At 40.5% G+C, this 26,747-nt stretch overlaps 1 protein-coding gene across 4 annotated transcripts; it reads left to right on the top strand.

The window, feature by feature from the left end:
* Positions 1-1,353: 1,353 nt before the first annotated feature.
* LOC105935343 (single-minded homolog 1-A) lies at positions 1,354-24,225 on the top strand. 4 transcript variants are annotated; one of them, XM_036128674.1, is made up of 13 exons: positions 1,354-1,454; positions 1,688-1,703; positions 1,775-2,163; positions 4,339-4,418; positions 6,246-6,335; positions 6,412-6,520; positions 6,603-6,688; positions 7,796-7,995; positions 8,435-8,541; positions 8,808-8,955; positions 17,348-17,516; positions 21,037-21,433; positions 21,610-24,225. In XM_036128674.1, exons 3-13 carry the CDS (start codon positions 1,989-1,991, stop codon positions 22,311-22,313), a joined length of 2,265 nt encoding a protein of 754 aa, XP_035984567.1. In that variant the 5' UTR covers positions 1,354-1,454; positions 1,688-1,703; positions 1,775-1,988; the 3' UTR covers positions 22,314-24,225. The 4 variants fall into 4 exon arrangements, with proteins under 4 accessions (XP_035984567.1, XP_035984570.1, XP_035984562.1 ...); XM_036128677.1 differs by lacking the exon at positions 1,688-1,703; XM_036128669.1 differs by having other exon boundaries at positions 1,688-2,163.
* Positions 24,226-26,747: the final 2,522 nt, after the last annotated feature.

The following is a 26,747-nucleotide window of genomic DNA, read 5'->3' as shown; positions in this document are numbered from 1 at the left end:
TATATATATATATATATAATATATAATTTTTGTTCTTTGTTTTTTGGTTGTCAATATTAATGTTTTCAGTCGTCACAAAAAGGGCAGATTAGAAATCTGCTTCTTTCACTAAGCTATTTTTTTATGTTTTTATGTGTTTTTAATTTCCATATTTTGGGAATGATTATCAATTCAAAATTAAAATAAATTGTAGCTCTGACTTCGTCAAATGGCCCGCCTGAGATAAACCCATTTGTTTGGGAAGAATCATGAAGGTCTCGTTTTAATCTGGGCCCCTGTAATCTGAGCGCAAAGGATAGACCGGCCTATTTTCTAGTAATATGTAAATAAGAAAGGAGTTAACGAATCTGCATTCTGCCAAGAAAAGTAATTCACAATATTTACCGCGATCATTTAGTTCTTTATATCGCTTAATGAGAATGATCTTTTCACACTCCCAGCTGATTGTGACTGCACGCTTGTCCGTCCTCGCTGCATGGAGAATTAATCTTCTGGAGTATTTTCGCTCTGTTTTTTTTTTTTTTTTTTTTCCACATGTGCGGCCTGTTATCTGGATACGTTGTAAACTGAAGCTATTTTCGTAGGCCTGCAGCAATCTGAGAGTTTATTCCCAAACAGAGCTGGATGCCATTATCGAGAGTCTCCAACACCCAGGGAGCGAAGAGTGCAACAGAAGTGTGAGAAAAAGAAGTTTTCTAAAGTCTCTACTCTGTTTTGCAGTGTGCATGAAATGACTGGCTCATTTGCTCAGTGAATGCTTAAGGTCAATGATCACAATTTCACCCTAAATTAATAATAAGAAGATGAAAAAGACAAAGCAACGCTTTTATGGAAGAGACATATAAATATTAGTGCTAGTAAATGTAAAAACGCATGGTTTTACATAGATCTCAGATGTAGCTACATATTAAACAATAAGATACCAAAATCATAAATGCCTCCATGTTACAACTCAAAGACATAATGGCCAAATGTTTGAGCACCCCCCCCCCCCCCCCCAAAAAAAAAATTCACATTGGTAAACGACTTAAACGCAATATTAAATAAATTCTGGTATTTGTTCAAAGAAAATGAATAAATAGTCATTTAATTTATATAAAAGAGTTCTACATACCGTTTTCTTTGAAACGAAAAATAACACAGAGTGGCCGGTGGTCTGACTTCATCACCTTGAACATAGAGGTGAATATTTCCCCAACCAATGACCGACCATTGTTTTAATGAATAACCAATAGACATTCTCTGAGCGCAAGCAATCGTCCAATAGCAGCAGGCTTGTCCTCAGTGGGGCGTGTCCCGCAGCGTGCTGCAGATGAAGCTGGAGCTGTGCTGCTGATCACAGAATCCCACAGGATGGATGGTCAGGGAACATTGCGCTGGCTGGGGGTTCTGTGCGGATACCGCCGAGTCCAATAGGCCTTCCAGTAGAAATTGTTGATAGTGTCTGCGTTGAGGTAACAGATTTTTTTTTTTTTTTGTGATATATTCAGTTTCATTCTAACAAGTGTCTGTCAATGTATGATCTCGTGTTTACCTCTAGTTCTGCTTGGATGCTCAACTTTTTTATGTATTTCTATTCAAATAACCAACCTACAGTTGTAAATTGGCAACAAATGTGTATTTGATTTTTTTTTTTTTTTTTTTTTTTTTTTTTTTTTCCTTTCTGGCCTTTTCTGCGGCTGTTCAGTTCTGTTTAACACAAGGTATGGATCCCAGTGCGAGTTAACCGTGCTTCTGGGCCACCTCAGCTGACTGTAACCCCTATGAACTCCAGGAAGTAGCCGGGTCCCATGGGTCTCTCAGTAGCGGATCACCTGTAATCATGAAGAGGGGTCCGCGCGCCGGCTGCTGTGGAATTTAGGCCGGGCACGGGGAGAGAGCGCGCGCCGCTTCCAGAGCAGGACATGGGACAACTACACGCGCTGTAAAGGCACACCGACTCACAGGAGACCGGACCGGACCGGACCGGACCGGACCACACGGCTAACATGAAGGAGAAATCCAAAAATGCGGCCCGGACACGTCGGGAGAAGGAAAACAGTGAGTTTTATGAACTGGCCAAGCTGCTGCCGCTTCCCTCTGCCATCACCTCCCAGCTGGACAAAGCCTCCATCATCCGCCTGACAAGCAGCTACCTGAAGATGAGGACCGTGCTTCCTGAAGGTAAGCGGCCCGGCAGCGAGCCGTCCGCCACACGTCGCAGAACACACCAAACTAGCTGTTCTCCAAGAAATGGTCTGTTTATAAGGAGGCAGTTTCCTCCGACCAGTGCAGCTGTTAGCAGCTCGCTGGTGTAAAACTGTGTCAGATGCATTTTATTAGCGAGGAGCCCCCAGCCTCAGAGACCTGCAGCTCATCAGCGCAGATGGACGCTTAGAACAGTGGCAACGGCCTACAAGGCGCTAAAGCCGCTCAAAACGGGCCAGACGGCTTGTTAACTCCACCGACTAGGTTCAAATCATTTTCGGCATGCCCCTTCCTCCGTCGGACTATAGTTAAAGCGCTGTACGAGTACAAGCCATTTACTATAAAAGGTAAATAGAAACAGCAACATGTCTGCGGCTTTTTGGTCGTTTAGAGAGGCCTGAGACTTTGAACAAACTCCAGGGTTCAGTCTAGCAAGTTAGCCTAAACTAAACAATATATATATATATATATATATATATATATATATATATATATATATATATATATATATATATATATATATATATATATATATATATATATATATATATATATATATATATATAGTGGTCCAGGAACATGTGGAGCTTGCTGATGGGGAACCAACGATGCTGCGATGATTCAGATAGAAATCTAAATCCCGGCTCCGCAGTATTTCTGCTTATACCGGAGCGTTGGTTGGAAGGAGGCCGCGGAACGGGACAGAAAAATAAGAGTTCCTTCATTAAATTTAGATTTCTTGTTTTCGGATGCTATTAGAGCGTCCAGATGTGTCGCTTTGTTCTACGTGAAATTATTCCCACATGCCAACTTGGCTGATCCTAATTATTGCAACACTTCGAGATGATTCAATTAGCTAAAGGGTGATTAAAAAGTAAAAACAATAAAAACGCGTCTCGAGTTTTCTTCCTTTTCTGAAGTCAATCAGGTCTGGTCGTGAGTCTGAGCTCGGTTCTTGTTGGGGAAGGAAAAGGCTAAATCTACTGGGTTGGATGAGCAGAACCAGAACCACGGCGTGTTCCAGGCCCACTGAGCTCCTTTACCCTGACTTTATACCATTATAATCTGGATAATGTCCATAAAAACACTCAATTCCGTTAACAATGCATTTATAACCAAAATGCCCTTTAAAGGGTTTTGCTTTGTCTATCATGTGGGGTACTATTTCCTTATCAAAAGTGTTTGCGTGTATTTTTTAAACTCAGAATTATATTCTATAAGCAGGTTTTCCATTTCTGATCTTTTATAAATAAATGTATTGACTTTATTCCACCACGTTAATGGCAGTATAATGCTCCTTTTTTTAGTCTTTTGCTTTTTGCTTAGTTAAACACTTGCATTTTATACATTTAGGATTTATAGTAGTAGGTTAATAAATATAGTAGGTTGTAAAGATAAGTTAATTTAATTTCATAACGTTTAACGTGAATTATTACCGTAGAAAGCGTTGATAGTTCAGTCTGTTTGTAGGTGATTATTATTATTATTATTATTATTATTATTATTATTATTATTATTATTATTATTATTATTATTATTATTATTATTATTATTATACTGGGCGGCTTGATGAAATATTTTCTCTTTCAGATGAAGCCACCACCTGTAGTTTTCTCTCTCTCTCTCTGGGCTTCTTTCCTTAATGCTGTTTTTCTCTCACCGCTCTGAGCGGCTGGCTGTCCGGCCAGCCGCTCAGAGCGGGATCTGCGTCTGAAGGCGCCGCCGCTGGTACCGCCGCTGGTACCGCCGCGGGAAGGGCTCGGTTCTCTCGCAGGCCTCTTCTCCGCCGCAGATCTCTGGTTCTTTTCGGACTGGGCGTCTCTAATTGTTGCGGTGGCCGTAGATCCTAACCAAATCAAAACAAAGCTCGTTGAAGAGAAGCGGGCCGGCTTCTGTCCTCATATTGGGTTCATTCACACTGCAGGTGGCAGCGCTGCCCTTCAGGGAGCTTTACAATCCAACCCAAAGCGGTTCCCTTGCTTTTATTCTAATATCATTCGAGCGCAGAGCTGAGTGTGTTTTACATTTTGTCACAGTAACTGACTGATTTTTCTTCGTGTTAGAGCAGATTCATAGACAACCTGCTGAATCAACATCCGCGTCTTTGGACCCAGTCACAGTTCTGTGTACTGATAACTGATTTTCCTGCAGGCCTTGGAGAATCCTGGGGTCATGTGAGCCGCAGCTCCCTGGATGGTGTCAGCCAGGAATTAGGCTCCCACCTCCTACAGGTACTGCTGGAGGGCTCCATGAAATATTTATTTATTTATTTCATATAATTAGTTATTTATTATTGTTATTTTTTACTGTGATTATTATTATTATTATTATTATTATTATTATTATTATTATATTATTATTATTATTGATTTTATTATCATTGTGATTATTATTATTATTATTGATGTTATTATTATTGTGATTATTATTATTATTACTGATTATTATTATTATTGTGATTATTATTATTATTATCATTATTGTGATTATTATTATTATTATTCAGCCATGCTGGCTGGGCCGTGTTTGTGTGTGCTGTGGCTCAGTAGCTGTCACCATCTGCCTCCTGCTGCCTTCATTCTCCTTGCTTTGAGGGTGAAATGAGTTGAACACATTCCTGGTCACGCACAGGTCCTGCGTCTCCTACTCCCCCTCTCAAATCAGCAGCAACACAATGGAGCGCGTCTGTAGGGCTCCAGGCTAACAAAAAAAGAAAAAAGAAAGTAAAGCAGGGGTTGCCTGGTACTGGTCCGACAGATTTACTAATCAGACATTCACCAAGCAGACCTCACTGCTGGAAGGAGAGGACTTCTGAGAGAGGTGAAGTGACCGCGCTGATAGCCATGCTAATAGGCAGTTTGCTAAACAAGTATTTACATCAAGTAATGTGTGAGGGGTTTTAGGACTAACCACAGAGTTTCTATTCCATCAACGGTTTTCACAGGTAACTAATATTTACACAAATACTAAAAATTGCAAGTGACCAATTATACAAAAAATAATCAAATCAGAAAATTCACAGAAATTCAACAGTTTGGTGTAATTGTAACAGCAGACTTTCAGTTTGAAAAAAAAATTCTCATTTCATTTTCAATTAAATAATAATTTTCAATATTTTAACAAATAGCAGCATCATTCCAAGTAATCTGTGAATAAGGCTGCCTGAAATAAAATGGGAATGGTAAAAATATGATGGCAATATTTCTGACTGACCCACTTTAACTTTGGTACTTAAAGCTTTTTGCAGAGTAAACCTTCTCTAAGTGTGGCATTCAAAGGAAGTGTAGACCTCTGCAGACAGGCTGTGAAACGACTCCAACGCTGACTAATATTAAATGTGAGAAGTTAATGCACATCAGGAGGTCTACCAAATGTTATGTGAAGGAAATAAAAGAGTCAGTGTTAGAGATGAAGAAGAAACTATTTTACAGTAAATAATTAAAAAAATGATCACCTGACTGCAGGACTCTTAAACTCTTGGGGTTAAAAGATGAACAACGATGGACATGGGCCAGCAAATCAGAGGCATAGCTTCCTCAGTGTCTAAAAGATGAGAGCAGTTTTTATGCTTGATCTAAGAACATTATATTAATGCTGATATTAAAAAGCTGATGTTTCAAGCTCCTGAAATAGTCATGCAATATAAATTTTTGGGCAAGATTTTCTACTAACGAAGATCGCCGAACTATCATCAACAAGACCTGCGTTGTTCCTTTTTAATTGTTGTTCTACAATTCAACAACAGTAATAATAGTAGGGAAAACTTAAATGTATATTACATTGTTAAGGGAGATCAAAATGCCCTTTTATATATACATAAATAAATACATTTTCTAAAGATGGTTAATCCCTTCTAGTTGAGCCAACATTGTCCTGTGCCCCTGTGCCAATCTTTAGTGCCTTATTCTTTCGGCAGCTCTACTGCTGTTAGTTCTGCTATGGCAGCGGCGCTGAAATTTTAGCAATATGCAAAACACATGACTTATGTTGTTTTCTGAAAAGAAGAAAATATTCTTGTTCTTATAATAATGATCCATTCTTTCATTTTTTCTGTCCAGACATTAGATGGATTCATTTTTGTGGTTGCTCCAGATGGGAAAATAATGTACATATCAGAGACAGCGTCGGTGCACCTGGGCCTGTCACAGGTTCGTTTTTCTAAGCATAACATGATCCAACGGCTCCGTTCCGTTCCAGCGCTGAGCCCAGTCTTCCCTTCCACAGGTAGAGTTAACGGGAAACAGCATTTATGAGTACATCCATCCAGCAGACCACGATGAGATGACAGCCGTCCTCACAGCCCACCAGCCTTACCATTCCCATTTCGTACAAGGTAATCCCTCCAGCCGCTGTGCAGCTCTGCAAAACATGTCGCTGCCAACATGAATGACTTCACTGTTTCTACGTCTATGCAGAGTATGAGATGGAGCGCTCCTTCTTCCTTAGAATGAAATGTGTCCTGGCCAAAAGAAATGCTGGTCTCACCTGTGGAGGCTACAAGGTACAACATTCACACTGGTAAAGCCATCACAACACAGCCAGGCTTCTTATTCTTTGGTCTAACTGGCACCCTGAAGGGATGAGCAGACCCTCAGTAAGGCAACAGGATCCAGAACAAAAGGGCTCTGTTAGGGTCTCAAGAGACTATAAAAAATAAAAAAGATACAATCAAGCCCAAAATTCTTCGATGGTTTAGATTTAAATTATTCCTTTCATTGAACCAAGAAATGTTTCTTCCAGGCAATGAGATGGGCAAGACATAAAAGGAGAGTCAACGATGACAATCTAATTAATCTGTTTTTGTGTTATGCTTTACTAAAAATGACATATTGCAAATTATTTATACCCTTCTCAATAACCGATGGAAAAATCCACAAACCCTTAAATCCAAGCTCCCTGCATCAGCTTTAAGTTGGGACTTAAAACAACAATAGTATTACTCTCTGCCTCCTTAAAATATTTAGCCTTACAACTAACAATATAAGAAGTAAAGCATATCTGTGTATTTTGTTTCAGACCATTTTTACTCTTAGAGAAAAAAATGGAAAAAAGCTCACATATATGAAACAGAGTCACAATAACACTTCATGGTCTAGTTTATTGTATTTATAAATATTACTTTAGTATACATTATTGTACTAAAATAATCCGTTTTGACATGCTTCACTATGATTTAATTATGTTTAAAAGGTAGTAAACCAAAAGTTTGCATAATGACTATTTACTATAAACTATTATCTTCTGAATTATAAATTGAAAATTTACCATCAAAAATGTAGTGCATCATAAATACCTAAATACTAGATTAGTTATTTATTCGGGTGCATTTGATATCTAGTTTTGTATTTTGTTAATAGACATTAAAGATCATGTGTGCTGATGCCCGCTGCAGAACGTTTACATGTTTACATGTTTACTCGACACTTTCCGCCTCAGTAGAGACAGAGAAGCGTCGTCATTATTGCTAGTGATCAGCAAGTAGGAGCTCTGGCACATTTATTATAGTTGTTATTGATGAAGTCATTAAAATGCTGATCATTACCACACTGTCATTCCTCTGAGGTAACAGGCCTGATGTGTTGTTCTGTGTGGGACTTCTCTGGCTCAGGTGATCCACTGCAGCGGCTACCTGAAGATCCGTCAGTACAGCCTGGATATGTCTCCGTTTGACGGCTGCTACCAGAACATCGGCCTGGTGGCCGTCGGTCACTCGCTGCCTCCCAGCGCTGTGACAGAAATCAAACTCCACAGCAACATGTTCATGTTCAGAGCCAGCCTGGACATGAAGCTCATCTTCCTCGACTCACGGTACGCTCGGTCTCATATACTGTTACTGATCTGATGAGCACACAGGGTGGAGTCATTGTTTTGTAATCAGAAAGGTGCGGCTTTTATTGCAGCTTCCAGCAAGTTGCCTACCGATCAGCTTCTGAACGTGTGTGTGTTATTGTGTGTGATTTGGTAAATGTGGCTCTAGAGTCAAATGCTATGAGTGGTCAGTATGAGTTGAAAGGCAAATTCAGTTCGTTTACCTTTTGCATACCCAAAAGGGTATTGTATATTACTGTATAACGTGTTGACCTGCTGTCCTGAGACAATGCGAGTACCATTACTTGTATTTTTAATAAGGAGATGAAACTGTTATCAAAGCTGTGATTGTCTGTCTTCTCAGAAGAAGCAACAGCTCCTCGTGGAGTGGATCATTTCATGTGATGAAAAGCTTTCTTTTGTGGCATGTGTTGCTCAGGGTTGCAGAGCTAACAGGCTACGAGCCTCAGGATCTTATAGAGAAGACTCTCTATCATCATGTCCACAGCTGTGACTCCTTCCACCTGCGCTGCGCACATCATTTGTGTAAGTAAGTTTGGATTTAGCTTCCAGTAAATTTTCTTCTGTGGAGATGAAAGGTGTTGCAGTTTAAAAAATAGTGTTGCATGTATTACATTTTTATTGTTTTTTATTTCATTGTATCAGGTTAATAATATCATATTGATTTCTTATATAGCTTATTTCTGTTTGCTTTGAGAGGCTTCGGCGTAAACACCCCTCAAACCTGCTGTAGTTGCACTGTGTGTGAAGATCATCCCCACATGGCTGACTCCTTTCTTCTCTCTCTGCAGTGCTGGTGAAAGGACAGGTCACCACAAGGTACTACCGTTTCTTGGCCAAACAAGGTGGCTGGGTCTGGGTTCAGAGTTATGCAACTATTGTGCACAACAGCCGTTCATCCCGACCTCACTGTATCGTCAGCGTCAACTATGTCCTCACGTAAGTGTGTGCTCCAGCTCCTGGAACTATACTTTATATGTGCACAGTTTCCATTAGATTACTCTCAATGTTATTGAGCAACATGTGACAGATTCCCTCCCACAGGACTCTGTGAAACAGATTTGCTTCAGGTTGAGTAAGAGAAAAAATTCTCCTGCTAAATTAAAACTTGATCTCTAATTTAAGAATGAAGATGTTTTCTATTCTGCTTGCAACATGTGCCTAAGGTATGTAGATGTGGTTTCTGGAAACATGTTCCTGAATAACTGTGGACAACATCTGTGAGTCAAAATGTAGAGAGAAGAGGCCTAAAGAGGCCTTAAACATTGCCCTAAATTTCTAAAATTAAATATATATACAAGTACAGAATATTTCTTCTTTATTCTGTAGCCAATACAGTCTACAGTTGCATAAGCCAGGTGTCAGAAATGTTGAAGAGGCTGCAACATGTTTGCTTGGTTAATAACTGTTATTTATTGGATGCATCACCCAGGAATGTGTTTACCTTGATACCAACAGTGTACTCATTCATACTTTGCACTGTATTAGAGTTAATTTAGTGGTTACTTGCAATAATACAAACTGCTGCAGCAGAATTTGAGGACTTTAAGAGTCAATAGGTTCAAGCTGGGTACAGATACATCATCTGTACCATACAGTTACCACTCATGTCAATAATCTGTGAGAAATGTATTGCAAACAAATAAAGTCAGTGACTGGTTTTTTCTCTCCACCGTGTCATATCCGGCTTCAATTGGAGCAGAATGGTGCACTGGCTGCTGTAGTACCAAACATATTTGCTTTACCAAGGGAGGCTTTATACCCATAAATCCTCCACTGATGCTCAACCCTTGACGTTTTATTTTATTGCAGTTAAGGTATTATGTAGAAGAGGGAGAACAAGGACAGAGTAAGAGAAAGTGAGAGAGGACCGAGACACAAAGAGAAAACAGAGACAACAGAACCCGACAACCATCTGCCACAAAAACGTCCTCTTTTCTGCCACCATGGGGAAACAGGGAAAAGACCATGAAAGAACAACACCAGCAGCAATGACATGGAACAAAACTGTCTATACTGATGGAGAGAACTACGGAGCAAACAGCTACTGCCTTATGACTGCATAATGTGTGTGGGAACATGAAAATCATGGTGGAGTAGATGTTACATGAATTGTGCTCGGTGAAGGGTGCAGAGTGCCATCGCCATCCCCCTTCCAGGAATCAGAAGCAAGCAGAGAGGACCCCAAGACCCAGGAAATCATCAGCACCACATTGCATAGAGGGCTGCCAGCCCACCACGCACCCACCCAGAGGACAGCAGAGGAAAGCCCAAAACAGAGTCCCCACGGCCATGAAGCAGAGCCCCCCAGGAACCAGGGGCTACAGCCTACCAACACCGCCAGGCCCCAATCATGTGTGTGTCAGGTCTGGAATCCAAAGGCCCACATGCCCAAGCCCTCCCTCCCTCCCTCCAACCCCCAGCTGAGATTCAGCCAATACCCGAGAGGACCCGCCCCTTAGACAGCTTCCCGGGGCGGGTAGCAAGCGCCCCCAGCGCCGAAACCCATGAGCCCATACTGAACACAGCCAGGTGCATTAGCAAGCAGCGAGGAGGTGGTGAGCCCTGAATCCCCCCCACCCCCCCAGCCAGGAATAGCATGTGCAGGCCTGTGGGCACCAAGCCCCGACCTGAGCCCCGTGGGTCCCCTCCCCCTATAAAAAAGGGGGAGGGGACCCACACTCCAGTTCAGCAGAGCAGGCACACCTGTAACCTGCAACACTCTAGTAGCAAAACTACGGTGGCCCTCAAGCCCAGAGACGGACCACATCTCATGGTCCCCCCACCTTAGGGGTCCTCAGTGTCAGGCAATGTCAGATGCAGGGAACCGGGCAGAACTGGAAGCACCGCTCATGGGCAGCCCTCCTTACCCAGGCAATGCCCACCAACTAAATTCAATGACCGTTATCAACAAAGGGTTAGCGATCAGGAAATGAAAGGTTCCTTTCTATTGCAGAGGTGGAACTGACTGCATGCTTAGCCTAAAGCACAAGGTTTAGGGTTAACTTTTCAGTTGTCTGTAGCAGCAGCATTCTCTAATGAAAGAGTGATAAATTATTCTATCTAAAAATGTATTGGCTAATTGTGTCATGTGATGTAAACAAAGCTTTTCCCTCACAAACGCTAACCACCTGCCGCTTCTTATGACTGCTATTTCGTTACCCGAGGCGGCAGTGATACATCCTGGGTTGTTGGTGTTTAGTGTTTAGTACAGCGGCATACTAGCTAGGTGGAGCAGCAGACCTTTCTTCTGAAGCCTCCCCAGAGGGTTCATTGTCAACGCCGTGGAAGTGACGGCAACTGCAGTTCCCTAAAGTTTTGCTGGAATTGTGCCAAAACACGTTTTTTTTCCAACGTTTTTTCATTGTCGATATAACGTTAAGGCTAACAAACTACATATGGATGCTTTGATCACAGTGGGTACTTTGAGGATAGCCAGGGACTTCATCCAGCATAACTCAGGACTGAGTTTGACGTTTATTTCTAAACTGTTAATATCCTATCATGTTAGCTGTGATATAACAATTGCAAGTGGAAGTAAATCTGGGGCATGTGTGCTGGAAAGTCTGAACAAAAGAAAAATGTAACATATATGGCAGCCACATTTATCATGCTCAGAGACCACATTGAGAAAGCAATACATTCTGGTGTCTAAAAGTGGTTTAGCTTGCAACAAGTGACACAAATCAGTTGTGGGATCAGGGGTTAGGGTGGCATTGAAAGTATTGCCTGATGGACCGGACCAATTTCAAATTCCTTCTGCGGTCCATGCTAACAGATTTATACACACCTTCGCTGTGAACCAATTAATTACAAGCTAATTTAACAACTGACACATACTTATGAAAAACAAGTACTTTGCAAAATATGGCAACCATTTCAATTGATATTACTGTTATTATTGTTCCTGTTGAAGACTAAAACAAACTGAAAACCAAGAATATGTCTATGCTGTCTCTTTTGTTTGGCTGCGAACATTCCGGTACTATCTCAGAGCGCAGCCTTTATTCCACAGTTTGCTCTGCATGCTCACGTGTTGGCGCTCACATTTGGTGGCAGCTCTGTGCTGGCTAATTCTCCTGGCAGCTCCTGATGCAGATTGTAAACACGGGGGCAGGAGCTGAAGCCTTTCGGGCGGCATTTATCTGACAGCAGCAGTGTTTTCTAAATCACACTGTAAAATCAAACAGTAACATCAGCTGTAAGTCTTTCTCCGTGAGCCATGCTGTTGTATGTGGGAGAGAAGCAGTTTTCTGTTATTCTGTTGTTTTATCTGCTCTCAATGAGCATATTTCACAGATGTACTAGAGAACACAAGGACGAATAATGCCCATAAAACCCTCCATTAAGCAGCATGACTAGCTGCATTTGGAGGTGGAGAACAGCTTGGCACATCTTTTCTCCACCTCAAATCCTAACAGCTTGGTGTTTATAGGCTTTTAATTGGTAACTTGTAAAGTTGATTAGCCCTGATGGGCTCCAACTTGCTGTACTAGGAGTGAATTCTTATTTTCCTCCCATCCTCAAAATTGCAAAAATGGAAATAAAAATAGGTAATATTTTCTTAAAATGAGTGTATCTGTCCTTGATTCGAGCAGGTAAATAAGATGATCTGCCAATGGAATAAGACTTTTGCACTTAAAATAACAACTCATCTCCATCGTCTTATTTCAAGTGCAGGATGTCTAATTTTCTTATTTTAGGGGTCAAAATACTCATTCCATTGGCAGGTGATATTTTTGTCCTAGATATTACCAAATCTAGGACAAAAACACACATTTTAAGAACATTTTACTTATTTTTCAGATCTGCTTTTGCAGTGAATGCCCAGGCTATTGCTTTAAACATCAAAAGTCTCTTTTGTTCATTAGCTCTCTCTTTTTCTTAGTCTTTCTCTCTTTGCATTAAACCTGGAAGAAAAGATAAAGCAAAGCAGTAGACTGTGATATCTGGAGTAGAGCTAATTTACACAGTAGCTTTAAGTGTATACAGTGTTTGATAATGCAGGTGATGGAGGCACTTCACCTGCATGTGAACTCCTACTGTGTGTTCAGCCCTGATAACCTCTGCTCCTGGCGCCCCAGGTTTGGAGATCTTCTGCTGCCACCACAGTCCTACAGGGAGTTAGTAATGCTTCCCTTGTAAGCCTCGTCTGAAGAGAAGTAATTTGATGTCTCCACACGTAATCATTTTAGGCCAATTTCTGTCTTTTTTTTAGTCAAGTGTTAGAGAAGCTTGTTCTTTTTTGGATAAACTTTCCTTTAAACTTTAACAGCAATCCACTGGCAATAATCCTTCAGATCAGATCAAAAACTCACCGTCAGATCTGATTCAAACAGGAAATTCAGAAATCACATTAAAATGTTACAAAAGACGCATTTAATCACCCGTATAACATGACTGGAGAGCCACTGTTTCTCTCACAGTCCATTGTAGAGACTTTTTAGAATTTGTGAAACAGCCTATTCTAATGCTCTGCTTTCTGTTTGTCCTAAGAGACCAACGACTTTAGCTCTATTACAGCTGCTTCAGAACAAGCTGCAAGAACATTGATGGGACCAGAAAGAGAACTCACATCACTCTGACTTTAAAATGTCTGCATCGGCTATCTGTTTGTGTTGGAGCTGATCTTAAGGTGTTCTCACTGATATGATAAATACGCTGGTCCTGTTTATCAGACTTATTTCCAGGCCACTCAGGTTGGTACCTAGAGTGGAAACTAAACTTATGTTGAGGCCTTTTTGTCCTATTAGGGCCCCAGCTGTTGAACAGGCTTCCTGAAGACCGGGGAAAAGAAAGAAAGAATGGCCGACCTACCCTGAGCAGAAAACAGATACACTGGGTAGATCTACCCCACTCTGTTATACTCAGGGCCTAATCTTCACAGATTCAAAATAAGGAGTGCTAAATTGCTTGGACAGAAAAAAAATAAACTGTATGACCAGTAAGTGGGCATGATGTGCCTGATCTTCAAATACTGCTTCCACAGTGGATAAGACGTGCAAAACGGATTTGGTCTGCCCCATTTAAATGAGTAAATGTAGTGTATTACTGGCACTTTGGGAGCTACTGTAAAAGAAAGAGGAAGATCAAATCCTTCACATTATTTCTCCAGACTCCCAGGATGCAAAAAAGTGTTAAAAATAAATGGAGAACTTCTGCTATTTAACTTTTTCTCAGAGATAATATTAGTTATTATTGAACATATTAAAAATATTGTAAATTATTAGAAAATAAAGAACATACAGTTGTTTTGTCAGCCAAAGTTCTACTAAACAGGAGAAAAAACATATTTTATCTCTGAGTTTATCAAGAAATACAGCTGACAAATCAGAAATATTCGTGTTTATCGTTATTCTACTGGTTGGTAATGGTGACCACGTCACCAATGCAACAGCTGAGCAGAGCTCTAACTAATATATAGTACAGTTGAAAGGGTTTTAAATCACGGTTTAAACAGAGTGAATATGGAGCAGTTGGGATGCAGAATATGATGGATTGCAGAAAATGGTGTAACACCAAATGAAAATATATCCAGATAGGTCTGTGATCTCACCGTTTTATGAATGAGAACTAACCTGAATGTTGCGCAACAACAGCAGGACAAAAAGGAGAGCACTGAGACCCCTCCAGTGGCGTACACATGCACACTGTTGGACCTGCAAAATGCGCCACTCTTAACTGAGAGCACTTCCTCGTTGTGTTACACAAGCGATGTGTGGCAGAGCATATTAAAGGTATATTGGACAATTCTTCTGGAATTGTAGTTAAAAAATGCCCAAGTAATTTTTTAATAACTGTGCATGCGCAAGATCATCCTACCTGCTCTTCCACTCCTCGGGGAGATCATGTAAAAGAATATCCTGAATACAATCTGCTTTTAGTTCTTTATTCTGAGACCTTCCTCTTCTTCTCATAAACTTGCCAGACGGCTTGCTTCTTGTGGCTCAGCCATTTTCAAATTATACGGTGAAAGGAGCGAAGCTACTATGAACGGCTGAAACCGAAGCTCACTGGATACATAAACATTAGAAATGCGCATGCGCAGCAAGAGGAAACTAGCAAGGAACGAGCACACACATCATATATATATATATATATATATATATATATATATATATATATATATATATATATATATATATATATATATATATATATAATATGTATATATTTCCCCAGAACTTACTCTGGATATTCACTAACCCAGCTTTGTGAAATGGGGCCCGCGAGGCAGCAGAGAGTTTAGATGTTTTCGAAAGCACCTAAAGATGCATCTATTCAGTCTGGCTTTTAGTTCATGTTTATAGTTATTCCTGATCTCTAATGTTTTATTTTTTTAAGTTAAGAATAACCTTGGTGAGTATATGTATTTTCCTCATTATTTATTATTTGCTATTTATGTTGTAATATGTTTAGTATTTATGCTTTTAATTTACTATAACCTATGTGTTTTTAAATTGTATTTATTTATAAATCCAGTGTTTTATTGCAAATCTACATGATCATGATTCCACAGTTCCTTATCCTCTACAGTTGGATAATTCATCTCTCTTTTAATTCTTCATATTTTATTTATTCTTAAATCAAAAAGAAAGCCATTCATTATATTCTAACAAGTTTCCACTGTCAGTAGGGTTCATGGAAGATGACACATTCAGAGCTTGCTCCTGAGTTTTTTTTTTTACACCTGAGAATGTGTGCCGATAACTTATCTTTTCCACATTGTAAAATTCAAATAATAAAAAGACGGGAATGTAATATTAATATCGCTCAGGTGGTAGCGATACATTGTATCCATTTGTTCAAAATCTGGTAAAAACCATCTTTCTGAATTCTGAAATAGTATGTTAACGTTACTGTTTGAAATATATTAACAATATTACATTATTCTAATTTTCTATTGTTCAAATAGTAGTTTTTCTCGCAACTAATAGTGCATACAGCAGTGTTATACCCCTCCTCAAAATGTTTGTAATTTTATTATAAATAAGAAATAATTTGTGTAATATTTGTCTCCCACTTTAATCATTTTTAAAAGTGTATCCGTAGGGGTTTTATATCTGTTGTTTTATTTTAAAAGTTTGTAAAGCACTTTGTGTTACACTTTGCTGTATGAGAAGGTGTTTATAAATATAAATAGATAGATACACAGAGAGACAGACAGACAGACAGATAGATAGATAGATAGATAGATAGATAGATAGATAGATAGATAGATAGATAGATAGATAGATAGATAGATAGATAGATAGATAGATAGATAGATAGATAGATAGATAGATAGATAGATAGATAGATAGTCTTCTTTGATAAATCTGATTATTTCTAACATAAATCTGTTGCAGTGTGCAGGTGAAGTCTGTGGTCACTTTTATGAATCTATGAGCTGAAATACATGACTAGTACAAATCATTAAAGACATATGTTGAATAGTTTTTGTTCAGTTAGTCTGGGACCACTGTGTTGTTTTGATGTGAACAACCACAGTGATGTTCAGGTTATTTTAAGAAATATTTTCACTGTATTCCCTTTTTAAAGAATAAAATGGAAATAAACTTAATCAGATTAAAAACCAACAGCAGAACATAAAACAACAATTTCACACTGCAAAAGGAAAACACGGATAAGCTAGTAAAAGATTTTTGGCCTTTCTGTCATTGGTGTTCCAGCCTCTACTAAATAACAGTGATGTTGCGGGATTTTTCTAATGAAGGTGATGCTAATCTTTGAATCACTTCAACTTGTAAACAAGTCAGTGTTTGTGTGGAGAGATATTGAGACAAAAAGGCAACGTAAATGCAGAATGGATCACTATTTGTCTCAAGTAAAGCTCGTCCAGGTTTCTTTGTTGCCTCAGACTTGATTCTTCTTGGAGGGTGAGAACACTTAGGCAAGAAATCAATTCCCATTTCCCAGTAGTGAGATGCCCAAACATTTTCCTGTGGGCCTGACTTAGCCAGACACAGCCTTTAATCTCCCTGTGTATTTGATAGGACAGCTTTTCCTCTGTGGAGTGTTTGTTAAGCGCCTTGCTGCAATCCTTCTGGTAAAACAAGCATCCCAACAGCCGTTACAGCCTTCTTAACACATTCCAACTCCTCCCAGCAGTCATACTCATACAGACACAGAAACAGAGCACTCCACATGCTGCTCCTTTAAGCTCCATGATTAGGCTCTAATTTCTAAACAGATGGTGATGATTTTCTTCACCTAAAAACAATAAACAGGTATAAATTAACTGTTTGTGCCCCTTAATAGACAGCCATGGTGCTGGGACCTCCCTTTGTGTAGTCACTGATCAAATAGTTTTTGCTTCTTTTTTTTTTAGAGAAACAGAATACAAAGGCCTTCAGCTTTCTCTGGATCAGGCTACATCCAAGGCCTCCTTTCCATTCAGTAGCAACAGCGCCATCAACAGCCTTCCAGAGAACTGTAAATCCCTCAAGAGTAGAGCGATGCGGCCCAAGACCAAATCTAGACTTTCACCATACACACAGGTGAGCATTTCTTTCTCTTGCTGCAATGCTATTCAGAATCTTACAGGTTGTGTTTGACTTATTCAAAGCTAAGAATATTTACAGTTCTGGGGTGTCATTTATAAAGCTTGTGTATGACAAAACCAGACTAGAGCTTACATACGTAACTTTCCAAACAAAGGCAGTGATTTATAAAGAAAAACTTGATGTCAAAATGTGTGGTCCTCACGAAAACTCTGCCCCAAGTGTACGCTGACAGCTCAAACCCTAGTGTTATTCATGCTTGCGCTGGTGACACATAACTGTACATGTGGATCTTTAAAATAAAAAAAAATCTTAAATCTTAAATCAAAGCCTGCACAACATTTCATCAGGGTTTTCTACCATCACATTCTTCTACCCAATGATCACCAGGGTGCCGTGTTTCACAGATTAACAGGTTATTGTGACAAGCTGTGAGGCAATTACTTTAAAGCTATAGTTGGTTATCCTGTTCAGACACTTTTTGTAATACTGGGTAAAATCGTCCTTCCATCCTCAAAGTAGTTAATACATTATGTATTCAGAAAAAGGACTTTAAAAAATCGATCTCTGTGGGAACTGCAGGTGCGTAAAAACTAACAAATCCCTGCTCTATGCACCAAAGAGCAGGGAATTGTCAGAGTTTTGTTACTGCACTCACCCCCAGCTGTCCCTCCTATTTGGGGGGTATCGCTTTATCTATTGGTTGTCCCACATTCCAGTCATTCTGATGTGCTCATGTTACATCAGTGTGAGTGCACGTTCCTTGTTAGTTTCCGCTTGCTGGCTGCGCATGCGCACTTCTAGTGTTTAAGTATCCATTTAGCATAGCAGTTATGTTAGCAGTTAGCTTTAGTGTTAGCCATTCATTCTAGGTCTGCTACTTTCACCATATACTTTGAACATGACTGAGAGTCACAAGAAGCAAACCAAGTTCATGTTTATTAGAAGTAAAGGAAGGCCTCAGTAGAATGAAATAAGACCAGAGTAGATTTGGGATATTTTTTTCATGTGATCTCCCTGAAGAGCAGAAGAGCAAGGTAAGACCGTCTTGCGCATGCACAGTTATTCAGAACTGAACTTGGGGAAACTTTCCTAGCTTTAAATATTGCAAACTGTCAAATACACCCGTGCGTGATGCTGCGCAGTGAATACATTGGCAGACAATTTCAGGGATCAAAGATTTCCTTACCAATGATGATGACTGGCCAATATGCCGCTTTAGACTCCAAGCACTGCATTCTGCCATAATCTACAACGGACAATGGCTACACCACCCACCCAGGTGTTGGGTCCTAACCTGCTCTCCAAACCACAGAGGTGCACTGCTCACACCCACACAGCGCTGAGCTTGATGCAGCGTTCCATCATATTTCTACATTCAAAAACACACGAGAATCTTGTCCTACTCCCATCTCAATTGTTTGGGCCCAAACAAAAACGGTTCAGGCCAGTCAGGTTGCAGTATTATGGTTTTAGGTGAGACATACAGCTGTGAAGAAAGCAAGAGCTGCTGAGCCCCCAGCCAAACCAAAATAAACATGGCAGAGCCCGAGGACACACGCATAGCTGCTGCTATCACATCTGTTTTGTCAGAATTCACAATTACATCTTTGAAAGATGAAACGAAAGAAGGGCCTTGACCAGCGTAACTTGTAGTTTCTCATGGCGCCAACTGCTCACATTTTTTAAATTTATACCACAGTTGGCTAAAACCAACCATTGGTAGGTGGGCATTAAGTTCTGTGAGAGCAGTCCCAGATTGATAATGGGGAGAATGGAGAGTGCTACATATTATAAATCTGGCTGACCCATTTTTAATACACATTAACATTCAGAAGGTGCTCAGCATTTACCATTTATAGTTGAATCTGGGCGTTTAGCAGGCTTAAATTAAAGCGGTACCTGGTACACAAACATTCAAGTACAGCTGTGATCTATGAAGGGAAATTGCATGATGATGTGTATAGTTAAGTCAGATTTTTTTTGGGCATACAACATTTTCGCTTTTTTGGCATACGTACACTTTTATTATGGATTCTACACATAAATGAGACCCCTGGTCTGAGGGTGGGACTGGTCAATAAGCCTGGTGCTTTGCTTAAGAGGCAGGGCTGTGTGTAGCAAGGCAAAACAGTCCACTACTTGGAGAAGTAAGGAGATAAATCTATTGATTTTATAGCCTTAATTTATTACAATAGCAAGTTTTTAAATGTTTTAGAAAAGAAAGTACACCATCAAACTTCATCTATGCATGCAGTTCTTCAATGTTTTGAGGCAATTTTAAATCTGTTTTCAGAGTTGTCGGGAGCGGCAGAGACCTGCTGACAATACCTAAGTTGGTGGACTGTGAACTCTTTTACTATTTACCATTAACCACGACTGAAGGAAAAAAGGAAAGATAAAAGACACTCCAGCTTTCTAGAAGCAGACGAGCATGTGTGTTTAATTCAGATCCCCGGATTTAGCAAGGCTTTCTTTATTTTACCCACACTGACTGAAAGTTTTGTCTCTAAAGAGCTCACCGGTCCCTGTGTGTGTGTGTGTGTGTGTGTGTGTGTGTGTGTGTGTGTGTGTGTGTGTGTGTGTGTGTGTGTGTGTGTGTGTGTGTGTGAAACAGAGCAGGCTCTCCATTCCTTCAACGGCCGAGTAGAGAGGTGAGGAAGAGCCAAATCAGTGCAGTGCATTTATCTTATAACCCATAATAATTTTGCTGCAATCAAAAGTCTGTGGTATTGTACTTAAAAGTCCTCCTCGTCCTTCTCACCATAGCTGAGGCAAAACATACTCATATGTTTATACCAACAGGAGTAGAATAGAGTGGACCCTGGAGGAGCGAAGCAAAGCATGCAGAATAGGGTAGGGTCAGTGTAAAAAGGGCAAAGGAGATGTAACACCTTCAGCAAAACCAGTTGTGCGTTCACCATCCTGTATTTCTGGAGTCTGGATGATAGGCAGAACACAGATCAATCTATTCAGTCTGCCTTTGTCTGTTAGACCTGTAGTGTCTTCTTACCACCACCCACTGGACCGGAGTGGTACTGCAGTTTTCCTCACAACTTCCCCATACGTCAATGAAAAAAACCCTAAAAACTAATTACATTTAGGACATTATGATTGTATATAAACTTCTGACCATAACTTGCAAATTATTTAAAATATTTGGTTCCTAGAGGAGTTTTATATAAGAACTCTTGCCACTTTCAAAAAGGATCTAAGTTGGGTGCGGTTTCCTCAGAGTTATCTGGGTGTTTCATGGATTCTCAAATCATAAATCTGTCATTCTCTTGTGCCTGTAAAAGATATGGACATAAGTTATTTAACTTAAACGGTAATCAAAGTTTGATCCAGCACAGTACTGACCTCACGTTCACCTAACCTACGATGGGGATTGGAAATACAATTCCAAATCTTTTGAAATATAATCATAAAACCAAACAAATGGCAAGCTTTTTAAAAGCTTCGGTTAATTTTAATATTTTTGTAACATTTCTTCTTGCCTACTCTCTCCCTGTCACAGCATCCCAGCTTCCAAGCAGATCGATCTGAATCTGACCTGGACAGTCCCTGGGGCAGCAGTCCCCTCACAGACTCAGCTTCTCCTCAGCTGGAACGCAGTGAAGGCATGGACACCTCATACAGCTACAGAAACTTTTCTGATCCACGGAGTCTCTGCTACAGCTTGTCTGAAGAGCAGCATCACACCGCCAGCAATATTCACGCACACAGCCAAGGGCACAGTTGTGAGAGGGGTCGATGCGATGCGGGCAGATATTTTCTTGGAGCTCCTCCAGCCAGCAGAGAAACGTTGTTCAGCACAGCCCGGCCCTTTGTACCACTAACTAAGAGTTGCTTCCACAGCCATGATGGATACAACAGCAGTGTGGCTCGATTCTCAGCAATGCAGAGCAGCCAAGGTGAGGATTTACAACATGGTCTGTGTCTTGGCTAAACATTTCGGGTTAAACTTGGAAAGACATAGAACAAATGAACCTGGTAAGAATATTCTAGCAGCAGTTGTACCTGCTATCAGTAATTTTGATCTAGTTTAATTCTTCTGACTGTTTTCTTTGTATTCTATTGCTTTCTGCAGGCCGAGCCAACTGGGAGGAAGACAGCATTGTCAGCTCCCCAGATGGAGGCTCAGCCAGTGACTCAGGTGATCGATATCGAGCAGATTGCTTCTCCTGCAGTCCAGAAGAGCCCAGTAAGATTGAGACTCTTATCAGGGCCACACAGCAGATGATCAAGGAGGAGGAGAGTCGAATGCAGTTACACAAGGGGTTTGAAGATCCACCACAAGGCCGTAGCAATGGACTTTACAGGGGAGCTTCTTCAGGCTTTACTACAGCGTACACTCAAGGGCCCCTACAAACTATGGTGTACCGAAGTTTTAATCAAGTGATAAGCCCTGCTCCTAGCCCTACCCCTCTATCCAGACTTAGCAGTCCTGGTGCTGAGCGTTTGCACAAGCCCAAAGACTACCTCCAGGCCGACATGACTCCCCTTTCTTTGCAGTTACACCACCCGTTTGGCCGGCTGGGTGCATGCTCAACTTCCCCCACCACAACCCCTGGACTCTACCCTTCCCACAGTCACCCAAGGTCCTGTGTAGACAAACATCCTGCGTATTCCCTGACCGGCTATACTCTGGAGCACCTGTATGACCCGGAAAACCTGCGGGGCTACTGCACCACTGCAACCACTGACACTGCCCACTACGATCACGTCCTCATACCAGGAGATCAACATCCTGGACATAAAGGTCCCTCAGTCATTATCACCAACAGTAGCTGACACTCCATAACTCCCACACAGGGACTAGAGTCGCAAAGCTTGAGCTAGCTGGCTGTTTGGCAGAAGTTAGCCTTTTTCACGTTGTGTTCTGACTCTGCAAGAAGGCCAGTGTTCAGTGTTTTAAACAGTGATTTATTTTTTCTGAGTATAGGAAAAATATTCACAAGACGATACAACAAAATCACAGCAGAATCCCAGTGCCTGAAATCTTAACAAATTATTTAATTTCATGACAGCTTTTATTTATCCTGTTTTAAGGCTGAAAGAAAGAGTCATCTGACCTGACCCCAACATATTTAAGCTCACCCTAAAATATGAGGAGCCAGTTAGAGTCCCAAAAATTACAGTGGCCTTTAGAGTCCTACTTTCATATTCATGTCTTCCCTCAATCGCAGAGGTGAAAGCAGCCATTGTTCCGAATTAAAGTGAAGCCAAGAGCCAGAGAGTTTTTTTCTTCCCAATGCCATTTTGTATTGTTAAACAGCTTCCTAGTATGAGATTCTGATCAAGTCCTATAAAACATCCCTGTTCTGGTCCTGGTCCTGAAGAGGCCAACCAACCAGCTGCAAGAAGGAGCTTTTCTGCCATACGGGAGATTGATGCTATACTTCACCTTCACCCTAGAAGCAATAATCTCTTGTGTTTTTAACCCAGCAACCTGCCCAGACCTTTACCTAAAAACCTTCCACTATGCAGTCATATAAATATGGTATTTCACTATCCTCATTGAAAGGGTGGATAAAGTAGGTGGAGTTGGTTCGTCACCAAGTGGGTCGTCACCAAGATCAAAGAACTTTGAGAAACAGCGTGTGTTTTAATTAATGAAAGAGCTGAATTACATTGCTTTGACTCTTCCAACTGTTGGGCAACAATATTATAGACAGTCTGGTCCCAGAAATGTTTTATTCATTTTAAAAAGTGTTAATGTTGGTGGTTTGATTTTCTTGTCAAACAGACAACTGCAGATGGAAACTCTGATTTCCATTGGCTTAATCAAGTCAAGGTAGACTACTAGAAAAAGAGAAGGAAAATGATTGTGGTTTGTAACTGCAGTGTCCTTGTCTTTGTCTTTCACACTTGTCCACGGCATCCACGTGTTTGGCCACACTGAGCTTTTTGACATTTTGCACTGTAAGAGATAGGGTTATGTAAAGTTATCTCCCTGTGTTCTAGGTTTTCTAGCTGAGGAGACATTTTACTGCACAGATTAACCCTGACAGCTAATGGGTGTCATTTCTAACCTCACAGACTAATATGCAAAACCATTCTCGGCACTTTTTCCCACCTTGTTTGAGAAAGAGTAAAGGAAAGGACAGATACACTCATGACTGCCATACCACATAATAACTATGACCCGACAGGGAGACCTGCTCATACTGAAAGATGTACCATGTCCTTCTATGTATCACATCTATTTTTCATCTGAATGTTCTCAGTGATCATGCGTGGCTGTAGGAGGACTGGGTCTGTGTCCATATGCAACTTGTTGGGATGCCAAGCGCGGCAGCTCCAATTTACCATGATGGATCTCTGAAGCAACTGTTAATAAATGTTATGCTGGCATGTTTGTACAAAAGGATTCAAGTGTCAAGATTTCCTTTTTTATGTCCTCTCAGTTATAAATGAACCTATATTTATACAAGTTTGGAATTTTTTTATTTAGTTTGCCAAAGCCTGAAATGTGTGTCATTTCTTAATGTTATTTATAGTGTTACTGTAAATATGGTCAGAAGAGAAAATCCCGTCATGTGTAAGCACATGTGCGAAAACTGTATTTATTGAATAAATGTTTCCATATTGATTTGAGAAAAGAGTTTGAAATAACTGCAGTCAGATCCAGTCTAACAGCTTGTTCAATGAGTGTGTTTTGACAGATTCTTAAAGATCACTAAATAAACCCTTGTTGCAGGGATGTCTCATGCTTCTTTTTCCATATCTTGCTTTCACCAGGTTTCACAGTCTGCGACGACTTGAACTCCTCCCCCGATAGTTGTCAAGAAGAACAAATAATTTTCTAAACGTTCAACATCTTTGGCAAAATCAGACTTCTACTATAGATAAAGACCTAAAACTCTAGGATCACTTGTGGAGTACCACAAGGTTCAGTCCTTGGGCCAATTCTCTTTACTATATATATGCTTCTGATTGGCAAAATGATCAGACAGCATGGGATTCATTTCCACTGTCATGCTGATGACACTCAGTTATATTTATCCATAAATCCTGATGAATCCAATCAATTACCTCTACCCCTTACGCTGATCTAAGCCTGGACAGGCTGATTAACAAATCGCTTTCCAACTAAAGACTTGTTCTTTATTGCCTGCAAGTGAAAACACAGTGGTTGTTAATATATTTTGTTCAAATGTAATCATCCATTCATGTGGACACCTCACCCACATTTAACTGATGCTTCAGCAATATTATTTCAAGTTGTGCACTCTGCTGCTCCATTTTTAGGTACTTCTTTATGATTACACATGTCTATGTTTTCTTGTAAGCAAACCTTGTACAGCTTTTTTCACAGGGAGCTTTAGTGACAGAAAGATATTTTAATTACGGCTGAACGTCTACTCTTTTTTTATAATTAAGTCATGAGGTTTAACTTCTAACTTCTTAGTTCTTTATTCTGAGGCCTTCCTCTTCTCCTCATGAACTTGTAAGATAATTTGCTTCTTGTGGCTCTTGGCCAGAGCTGCACAGAGGCGCATCAAGAAGCCCCTGGGTCTTTCTTGCATGTTCTCCCTGTGCATGCGTGTGTTCTCACCGGGTGCTCCAGCTTCCTCCCACAGTCCAAAAACCTGACAATTAGGTTAATTGGCCTCCCTAAATTCTCCTTAGGTGTGAGAGTGTGCGAGAATGGTTGTTTGTCTCTGTGTTGCCCTGCGATAGACTGGCGACCTGTCCAGGGTGTACATCGCCTCTCACCCACTGACAGCTGGAGATAGGCACCAGCACCCCTCGCGACCCCAACAGGGATAGGCGTGTAAGAAAATGGATGGATGGAATCTAGACCACTTTCAAAGTATACGGTGAGAGCAGTGGAGCTACAATGAACGGCTGAAACTGACGCTCACTCTGTCAGATCATTCTCCTCCCTCTGCCTCAGCCTAGTTACCTTCACTACCTCCACCTGTGCTGTCATTAGCACCTGATTAGTTCCACCTGTCCCTTGTGCTCATGCCTCCTCTCCTCCCAGTATTTAAGCAGTTTTTGTTTCATTCTCTGGTCACTGTTTCAGTCTGCGTTCCCTTTGTCATTTGCTCACAGCCCCCTGCTGTAAGTTTAACTATTTTTCATTAAACATAATTCACCTAACTCTGCTCTGCGTTCTGATTTCTTCTAAACCAAAACCCGACACCTGCCAAATAAAAAGCAGCCAAAATGAAAAAATAAAAAACCCAACCGAAAGCTAATTTTCTTTCAGCTCAACGTGTTCAAAAGAAGGCCAACTGAGCAGAAACCCAAACAATCTGGCAACGCTGATTGCATTTATTTTTTTTTTTAATTTTGGAATTATATTGAGATAATCACTGTTCTTAGCAATGTAGTAGTCGTCACAGAGCTGCATCAGCCTGAAGCAAATAAAATGTTTTTGAAAAAGTGTGCACACCACCTCCACTACAGTATACCCAAAGGACAGGCATTGGAGACTTCATGATTACTGGCCAATCAGGATTGACATAAAAACAAACAGGAGGAATAAGCAACAGAGTTGTGTACTATTGTTAGCAATGTCAGTCATGCTACTCTGAGAACAAGACTTTCAAAAAAAATTCTGAATGCTGCTTCCCGTGTCCTCACTAACACTTAGAAAGTAGAGCACATCACCCTAGAGTTTTAAAGTCCTTACTCTGGCTCCCTGTATCTCAGAGGATAGACTTTAAAATACTTCTGTTAGTCTATAAATCCCTGATTGGCTTAGCACCTAAATACATCACAGACTTGTTATCAGTGTATCGACCATCCAGACCACTCAGGTCGTCTGGATCAAATCCACTCTGTATGCCCAGAACCAGAACCAAACATGGAGAATAAACATTTAATTTCTATGCTCCACTTATCTGGAACAAACGTCCAGAAACTGTAAAAGTGCTGAAACCTTGAGTTAATTTAAATCAAGATTAAAAATGTATTTGTTTCGAGTTACCTTTGAATGTTAATGCTCAAATCAAACTGGTGAAGTTCACTGAAACATCATTAGATTAAAATTTGTAGTCAGACCTATCTTGACCTACTGTTACTATTCCAATGCAATGCACTTTCCTCTGTATGCCTGTGCAAATTTTAAGTTTTCCAGGTCATTGCAACAGCAAACAGGCTTATATCGGAGGCAATTAGACTTTTGCTCAGTTCTTTCTGAAAACATTTATCCACATCATATATCATAAACATATACCAAGATCTGTCAGTTCTCTTGGCTCGCATTTGAGC

The sequence above is a fragment of the Fundulus heteroclitus genome, chromosome 3 (genome assembly GCF_011125445.2).
Source record: "Fundulus heteroclitus isolate FHET01 chromosome 3, MU-UCD_Fhet_4.1, whole genome shotgun sequence".
Taxonomy (NCBI): domain Eukaryota; kingdom Metazoa; phylum Chordata; class Actinopteri; order Cyprinodontiformes; family Fundulidae; genus Fundulus; species Fundulus heteroclitus.
Note: the sequence above shows the minus strand (reverse complement) of the source record. Positions and strands in the feature narration are given on the sequence as shown.